Source organism: Fukomys damarensis, unplaced genomic scaffold (genome assembly GCF_012274545.1).
Source record: "Fukomys damarensis isolate Sample0158 unplaced genomic scaffold, DMR_v1.0_HiC HiC_scaffold_5, whole genome shotgun sequence".
NCBI lineage: Eukaryota > Metazoa > Chordata > Mammalia > Rodentia > Bathyergidae > Fukomys > Fukomys damarensis.
The window spans coordinates 49875950-49885466 of record NW_022900917.1 but is presented as its reverse complement, the minus strand read 5'-3'; the positions used below and the strand labels follow the sequence as shown (position 1 = coordinate 49885466).

General features: G+C 34.1%; 1 protein-coding gene across 1 annotated transcript in view; it reads left to right on the top strand.

The window, feature by feature from the left end:
• The window catches only part of Rab2a (RAB2A, member RAS oncogene family), a 71468-nt gene that overhangs the window by 16625 nt on the left and 45326 nt on the right, over nucleotides 1-9517 (top strand). Inside the window, exon 3 of the mRNA XM_010640742.1 lies at nucleotides 3884-3951. Within this exon, the coding sequence (XP_010639044.1) occupies nucleotides 3884-3951 (68 nt within the window). The remainder of the gene's footprint in view (nucleotides 1-3883; nucleotides 3952-9517) is intronic.

Below are 9517 nucleotides of genomic sequence, written 5' to 3'. Positions count from 1 at the left end.
GCTATAAACATGGGTGCACATACTTCTCTGTGATATGATTCTTTTAGTTCTCTTGGAAAGATACCCAGCAGAGGGATGGCTGGGTCAAATGGAACCTCCAGTCCAAGCTCTTTGAGGTATCTCCATATTGATTTCCATAGTGGTTGCACTAGTCTGCACTCCCACCAACAATGGAGGAGGGTTCCTTTCTCCCCACAACCCCACCAACATTTGTTATTTTGTGATTTCTTGATAGCAACCATTCTTTGTGGGGTGAGGTGGAATCTCAGTGTTGTTTTCATCTGCATCTCTCGAATGACCAGTGATGTGGAACATTTTTTCAAATATTTACTTGCTGCTTTTACTTCTTTGTCTGAGAAATGTCTGTTCATTTCGGATGTCCATTTTTGAATCGGGTCTTTATAGTTGGGGGTGTTTGTACATTTTTTTATAAAATCTCTAGAGTAATTTCAGGATGAAAGCATTTACAATACTTTTTCATAGTAATTTCAAGTCTTCTAGTTGTTTAACTTAAATACAGTGTTTGCTATTTTATTTTTCATAGAATATTAAGAGTTTTACCTTGCACATCTAGTTCTTTGTTTCTAAAATTAGGAAAAAGCAAGCCATCTTCCCACAAGTCTCCATTTTGAACCTCTGCAGTATCTAGGTAACAAGAATAAGGTATAGGAGCATGTATTTTCCATGCTGATGTATGGAAGTCTGGGCCTGGCTGGTTGCTTGATTCTAGGTCTGCTGTGCTCTTTGGCATCACCACCTTGTACCCCAGCAACCTAGAGGTTGCCTTGATAATGCAAGGAGGCCTGAATGGACATACCACAGTCTCCCCTGGGGAAGGACCTATGTTCTGCCTCTACATTCACCTGGCTCTGACAGGTGAACCTTTCTCATCAGAGCTGTCATTATTAGTTATTTGAATGATGGTTTACAAATTCATTTGTATAATGTGGAATATAGCAAGAGCTAATATATTAGTATTTGCTGTGTTTTGGAAACTGTTCTGTTTTCCATGTAATACTTTTTATTGTCAGGAGAAAGCTCATAAGATAGGTACCATGAATACCATTTTACAGGTGAGAAATTTTTATCTGGAAAAGTGTTTTAGAGGAATAGGGGAATGATGGTTTAGCCCATTAAAAAAGATAAGGGAACTTTTCTAAATGGAATTTTCAAGCATATATATAAAGAAAAAGGACTTAAAATTTAAACAATCCAAGAAAAGAAGTAAGGTTTTGGTCTTTGTTTCTGAGACTTACAAGACACTTTTGATTTTAATATTTCCTTTGGCCAGACAAAATATAACGGTGAAACCTAAATATTAAACCAGTTATAAAAAGTTAAGTGGGAGAGATTTATGTTTTTGAAGCTCAAAGTGAAGCTTTTGATAGGAAAACAAAAGTCATGGTATTTTACTAATCAGTACTTTTGAATTCTTCCTTTTCAGATGTGTATTTTCTACTACCATTCTTTACCTCATGCCTAGATAACACAATAATCCTTTAGTCCTGTTTTGCTTTATAGTCTGTCTTGAGCCTATTGAGAAATGAAGTTAAAATATAGAACATGACATTTCCATACCTTATTAATACTTTTGATTTTTATTGAATAAGTTTATTTAAAATTAGATGAATGTTTGTTTAGAGGCAAAAATCTTTAGAGACTTTAACTTTTAGCAGCTTCTCTCTACCTACTTTATAAAAATATAAACATACCAAAATCCAATTCTAGCTAAGTTAAAACAAAAGCATCTATATTAGGATATTTAGAACCTACAGGAGGGTAGAAATGTAGGCTTTGGAATGGACGGAAACAAAACCTTACAGAGGCCAGGAAGCAGAAGCTGCAGCAGCAGTCTTGTAGCAAAGGGCAGTCTTGTTAGTCTTGCATCTGCTAGAACGGCATCACAAGTCGCATTCAGTATTTTTAGCCTTCTCAAGATTTCACTTCCACAGACGGCACATCTGCTTGCCCTTGTTGCTTTGTTTACCCTCCCCTGATAGGAGAAACATTCGTAGTTTGGAGTTGTTTTTTCGTCAAATTTGACATTTCATTAGATAGAAGTCTTAAATCCCAGGGAGCAGTGCAGAGATTTTTGGACTGTGGTTGGAAGCCAGCTCATCCACAACAATGGAATGAACTATAAAATTTCTCTCTACTCTGTTAGAACAGACAATAGATTCATTAAAAGACTTCTTGTACATGTCATATATCTTACTAATGTAGAATTTTGTGCTTTAGTACATTCCTTTTAAATACTGGCTGTTTCACAAACTTATCCCATGCACCCATACTGTTTTTACCCCTCAAGTATTCATATTTACATCATTATTCAATAGTTGCTTTGTTTGTATCCCCACCCTGTGGCATAGACTAGATATGATATGGGATTTTTTGTGTATTAAGTAGACTTGTAAACATGTTTAGTGGTTTCATGTGGCATACTTTTATAGTTTCACATGTTTTGCTCCAATTCATCATGACTAGGTTTTCTTGTTTTCCTATATTTCTAAGCCTGAGTAACATGAACATCACTCTTAGTTTCTTTGGATTGACTATGTGCCTCAGACGGAGTAATTATCAAAATGAAAAGTAAAAACCACATCAAATTGTATGTCAAAGAATAATAAATTACCTTTCTATCTCACCCTCCTAATCACAGTTGGAAAAATTGTAAGAGATGCTAGAGTGGAATTCTGGCACTTCACAGTACACCCTTCCCTGAGAAACTAGAAACTGTTTTTCTGCCAAGTTAACTAATATTTAGTTTCTGGAGATCAGGTGTGTCTTCCCACCTTGACTCTGACCTAAATACTGATAAACTATATTCCACACACTAATGTTTTGGTATAAGTAATAGATTACTTTCAGAGTTGTCTTCCCATTTCTTTGCTGTTCTAAAATTATCTCTTCTTTCTGTTTTCTTCTGTTTTGATGATTAAGTACTTTCCAAAAAGATGATAAATACAAGTAGAAAAGGTAAAGAAGTAAACATTTAAGTGTAAAATCTGTTTTCCCTTTGACTCATAATCATAACTCCTATAATTGCCTAAAATTGCAGTAAGTTGAAAAAAAGTTAACTTTAAAAAACTATTTATAAAAAAATTAACTATGTTATAGTGAAAATATGGTGACAGCCTACAGTTGTAGTAGTAGAGTACCGATTAAATTATAAACAAAGAAATATTATGCAGTCATTAAAAATAAGAGTATAGTTTTATGTTTATTGATTTGCAAGGATGTTTGTGATATGAAATGTCAGTGCCATATTATTTAATGAAAAACAAATTGCAGAACAGCATCACACGTTGCCATTTGTGTAAAGTTGTATGCTTATGTGTATGTATTCATGAAATCATGCTATTTAATTCTCATTACTTATAATTATGGCTCTTGAATTACTTTTTTGGTTGTTTGTTTTCTTGATATCTTTAGCACATGTCTTATTAGCATTTCTTTTTTGTTTTTTTTGAGACAGGGTCTCATTATGTACTTGAGACTGCTCTGGAACTCACTATGTAGCCCAGGCTGGTCTCAAACTCACAGTGATCCTCCTGCTTCAGGCTCCTTCCCCCACCCCCGTATTGGGATTACAGGCGTGCACCACCACGCCCGGCCTTATTAGCATTTCTACCTTAACTTGTATATTTTCTGATATTAGTTGTAGTTTTAAAGGTTATTTGTATAGGGCCGGAAGTTAGCTCAGCAGTTCCGCCTCCTGCCTTGCAAGCACAAGGACCCGAGTTCGATTCCTGGTACCAAAAAAAAACAAAGATTATTTGTATAACACATAGCCTTTTCTTTGGAAATACTCTGAGTTTTATTCCTTGAATGTGAAATAGATATCAGCTAGTTTATATAACAAATCATTTTCTGTTCTTTTCAGGTGTAGAGTTTGGTGCTCGAATGATAACAATTGATGGAAAACAGATAAAACTCCAGATCTGGGACACTGTAAGTATAACCAAAGAATATATGATCTGTAAAGTTGTTTTGTAAAAGTATATTTTATGCGTACTTTGGTTAATGTTACTTTATGCCTGTTACAGTTTTTAAACACTAAAATCCTACAGCCATGAAATGAAATGTAAGTATATACTAGACAAGAATGATTTCCTTTAGCAGTGATTTCAGCAGGTGTGCCCCCAGGTGGTGGGTGTTGGTGAACACACCTGAGTGAATGCACAGACTATGTTAAATGCAAGTAGCCTGGAAATTATATACTTATGAAGTAAAATAAGCATATCTGATTTAAGTTTGATTTGATCCAATCACTTGAAACTACCTTGCTCCTAATTCAGTATCCTAATTCTGTCATATACTCCTGTTTATTGAGTACCTAGTACTTGCCATGCTGTATAGTTTTTAGTATTCGTCTGAACTACAGAATATGAAAAATGACATTTTTCTCTCTTCCATTTTAGATGCATTAAAAAAATATGGAATTACTTTACTGTATCAATGGATATGTTAACATAGCAGATTTCAAACTTGGTAGTTTCAGAATCTTTTTGTACTTACTAAGGGCCCCAAAGAGCTTTAGCTTATGTGATTTACAGCTACTTATATTTACTGTATCAAAAATTAAAACTGAGAAGTTGATAGATACTCAATCATTTAATTTTTTGTTGTTGTTGGTTTTTTTCAGTGCTGGGGATGGAACCCAGAGCCTCACATACACTAGTCAGGTGCCCTACCAATAAACTATATCTTCATCCCAATTCATTTTATAATAATGATAATAAGTTTACTACTTTTAAAAATAATCTATAAGGTAAACACTGCAACTGTTATGGAAGAAAATCAACTAAAAGCATGTAAGACTCATTTGTCCATTGTAGTAACTACTGTAGGAAGGAATTATGAAGAATATCTTCTCACAGACAGGATTTTAAAGACCAAGCTAGTTATTAAAAGCTGTTGTAAAACCTCTAGGTTTCCTGATTACTTCCTGTGTATCCCACAGCAGTCCCTTAAATATAAATCCTACATCCTATCCTGACCTATCCTTCAGTAATCAGAACTCTTAAGTTCTTGTACTTTCTGACTTCCTCTTTAGTATAAAGATTCACACTTTTACTCTTTCTTAAGGATTTCCTCTCTGAACCGATAGCATCTCAAAACTTTTGATTTACATTCTTTCAGATAACATGATTTCAAAATAACATGGAAATAAGAATAAAAATACACAGTTTTTTCTCTCCTAGAGGTTTAAGATTAAGAATCAGTATTAGTGCCTCTCCCTCAAAGCACCTTCCCCCAAGGCCTGGTGATGGGTGGGTAACTTTTTGTTTTGAATAAAAAGCCAACACCAAATGGGTCTACTAGAATAATTCAGCAAACAAACAGAAGTTTTACTCTGGTAGAAGGAGCACAAAGGAAGTCTGTACTGTATTCCCTAGCCAGCTTTTACCTGCTCTGTCCTACACTTACTCATCTTTGACCTTCATTTCGCTCACTTGCCTTCCCAACATGTTCAAATAAATTTAACACATTCGCATGTACTCCTGCACACATGCATACAGGTAGTATGGATGTTTTAGTTAGGTACATATATATGCTCAATTCCCCTATCACAATTGGTTATTTTAGATTTACAGATATTTGTTCTATAAAATAAACAATTGATGTGGAAACTCTCTAAGAGTTCCTCCTCAGCCAGTTGTAGGCATCTTTTGTTCTTTGAAAAATGTGTCTAGACTTCTTATCAAATAACTAAATATTATTTTGTTTCAACATAACAGTAAGGACCTAATGCAGTAGGGCTAGAGAAGAGCCTGGAACTGAGGGCTAGGAAACAATCTTACCTCCCTTTCTGCCTCTCCTCTCTACTCGGGACATACCTCCCCTACCCTCCTTAAGAAACGTACAGATCCAAATGTTAGTCCTTTTGGCAGCTATTCATCAACCTTTTCTTGAACAATTATAGGGACAGGAATTTAATACATTTCTTTCTATTCTAATGATTATTTCCCACCTATGTCCTCCAGTTTTTCTTACCTGGCAACATTAAAAAAATCTGAAGTTAGGGATTGCATCACCCTTTAAGTCTTTTTTTTCGGAGAGCAGGTATCTTCAGATTTTTTAAAGCATTCGACAGACATCATCTACTGTTCTTTCCAGATATTTCTCTTAAGAGAAACCCTTGTTTCTCTTCTCAGAATCTGCTTTAGTTTCTGTAGGAGACCTCCTTAAAGGCCCAGATTTAAATAGTTCAGATTGACTTTTTCACCATCCTTTCTGTGAACCGTGAGGCAGCCTAAAAATCAGTTTGAGTCTCTAGTTTGATTGTCATTCAGACAAAAATTTACATGTGTAGATTTTTTTATTTTTTTATAAAGTCTTTTTTTTTTTTTTTGGTACTAGGTATCAAACTCAGGTCCTTGCCCTTGAACCACTGAGCTAAATCCCCAGCCCTAAATTTTTTTAATCAGTTAAAGCATTTCCTTGATCACAAGTCTGAATTTTAAAATTGAGTCTGTTTAGTACAGTACAGTATCTGATTTAATGCTTAAGCAGTTGACAACTTATGTGGCTGCTAAGAATGTTTTTCCTTCTCTTGCATGGTTGTAGTCTTTAGATAAATGGAAAAAAAGTATTATGACAATGTTGATTCTCACAGATCTTAATTTTCTAACTATTCGTTCTTTGGGATCAATTAAAATAACCTATGTTAGTGCCCTTTATGAATACATTTGGTACTCTGATTTAAGCCAGACTTCAAGAAGAACTAGAGGGAAAATACATTTAAGTGTTCGTTTTATCTAATCAATAATATTGAAGATGTTTCTGGACTTGTGAAGAAAAGAGGATAACTGTGGATTGTAGTAGACAAGCTTCCTAGTTTTGTGAAAAATTAGGTGTTTGAACTCACCATGTAAAGGAATATGAATTTGATAGGTAAAAGGAAAGAGTTTCTCAGTCCAGAAGTTAAAAAGAGGCATAAAAGCAATATTCAGTCTGTATAAGCACTGTACTAGTAGGACTGTATGAACAGGACATTTGTTGAATTAAAATTATCCAGAGACAAGTAGTGGTCAAATTTTCAAATGCTTAGAACTTTAATTCAAGTTATGTGGAGATTTTTTGAGTAGTAGTATTATCTGCATGTGGAGGTAATAGAGGAAAAGAAGTTAAGATTATTGCCGGTTGCCAGCCTGGTAAGTACAAAAATTAATGTCAGCAGAAAGATCCAGGCATAACAGGAAAACCAATTTGAGGGAATCTGTCTTTGGCTATTGCAACTATGTTTTATGGCACAAAATACCAAATTTATTTAACGGTCCCCAGATGGAAAATGAACATCTACATAAGACTTCTTACTCTCAAATATCCCATGATTCTGATTTTAATGCTAAGCATTACTGAAAATGAGTATGCCCATTAACTCTTGAAGCAGATGTGCTATGTTTTATTCTTTGCTTACCTGGGTATCTTCCTAGTTTTTGTGTGTGTTGTTTGTTTGTTTTGTTCAAAGGAAGAAATGAGAAAGAAATCAGACATCTTAATTGTAACTTGGTAGAAGCAGTGTTCTACTCTGGCCATCCCTAACCCAGGTTTATCTATTTTCTGGTGCTATTCACTTAGCTAGTCCTTCTTGTTTTATTAAATGCATTTTTTAAAATATCTTCTGCTACTGTCAGAAATCCCTTAAAATCAAGAATTCTGTACTGTTTGTTTTCAAGGTTTTAAAATTTCCCCTAACACTTTATAATGAAGAATCAAATAAAACATGTATTTTCCCTGAGTTAACGTTCTTTTTGACAGTATAGTTCAGTCAGAATTTAGACAGGTATATATTAAAGTACTTTTTAAAAAATTGATTATTTGTGCTTTAATATGATTTAGAGAGCTAGTTAACCATTGGACCAGACTTATACACTTAGTTTATATGAGCTTATAGTTAGATATGCTATGACTATCCATAGAAAAGCCATTGTTTATTAGGTAAGACTTATTTCTAGGTTGCCAGTGCCATTAACAGAACAGGCTAGAGTGTGTCATGGTTTTCATATATGTTAGATCTCAAAAATTTGGAAACTATTCTAAATCTTCACTTATAAAATAATTAGATTTAAGATGCATAGCTGCATTCATAGTCTTTGATTAGAAAATGTGGTTTTTGTTTGCTTGAGTTTTTGTTTGATTTTGTATTGAGGAGCATAATGTAGATTTCATAGGAAGCAAAGGTCTAAAGGAGTAGGGGAAGTGGGAGGGGTAGGGAAAAAATATGAGAAAAGGAAAAAATGGAAACAAAGTCTTTGTAAATAGGGAAAGGTAGAGAGGGTGAAGGGAGGTCAGGGGAATGGGGAAAAAATAACCAAGATACATCAATCGTGTAAAGGTACAAGATCCTGATAATGAACATGACTATATTGTTTACCTAAAATGTACCAATAAACTTAATGAAAAATGTCGATCTCAATGGATTTAATATGAAAGGTTCATTGTATAAGCTATTTCCATGTTGGAACATGTTTTTTGATCTTTGCAAAACAATTTCAGGGGAATGGAAATGCATTGTAGAAGCTTGCTTTTATCCTTTTCATTTTGCGCTTTCGACGTTGAAATTTTATGTAGTGCTTTTCCTACCTGTTCATTGTAATTCATCCCATGGAATATTCTGAAGAGATTATTTTAAAAGGACTTTAACCTTTGCTTGATGGGTTAGCCATGGGACTATAAGAACTTTATACATGATTTTTGTTTTGACAGAATGCTATCTTTTTATATAAATGAATAAAATGAATCTCTTTAAAGATCCAATTCTTACCTTTTCCCATGCTAAAAAATGAACATAGGAATTCCAATTTTGAATGTAGATTTGAAGATTTTTTTGAAGGATATATCTTCATAAATATATAATTTCATGCCCCCATTGGTTTCTAAATCTCAAACTATGTGAAATAAGTTGGCTATTTTTACAGCTTTTTTTTTTAATGATGGCTTTCTCAATCTCTAATCTAGTGTAAGACATTCTGAGTTCTAGAATTGGTTACCAGAAGAGGGTCTGATTGTTAATGCAGACATAGATTCTGTGCAGACATAGAAGGTATCTTCATTGAATCTTAGAATTTCTACTAATTTAGGTGAGATGGAGTACTGACCATTTTGCACATGTAACTCAGACATTAGAATTTTTTTTTTTTTTTTTTTTTTTTTTTTTTGGTACTGGGGATTGAACTTGGGTCCTTGCACTTGCAAGGCAGACCACTGAACCGCTGAGCTAAATCCCCAGCCCCTAGAATTTATTCTTTAATTCAGCATACTTTCTCAGAATGCCAGTGGTGTGCTTGACCCAATGGTAGGCACTGAGGGTGAGTGATATTTGGAAGAGAAAGTATAGTCAAAGGGCAAACAAAGCAAGGTATTATAGATGCAAAAATTGTTAAAATTAGCTTTATGTTTACTTAATTAGAATTTTTTTCACAAAGGTAGAATAGAAGTTTTTAAGAATAAAAAATAACTTTTGATAAGAACTGTTTCAAACTCAGACAAGTAAGTAGTCGTATCTCTAAAC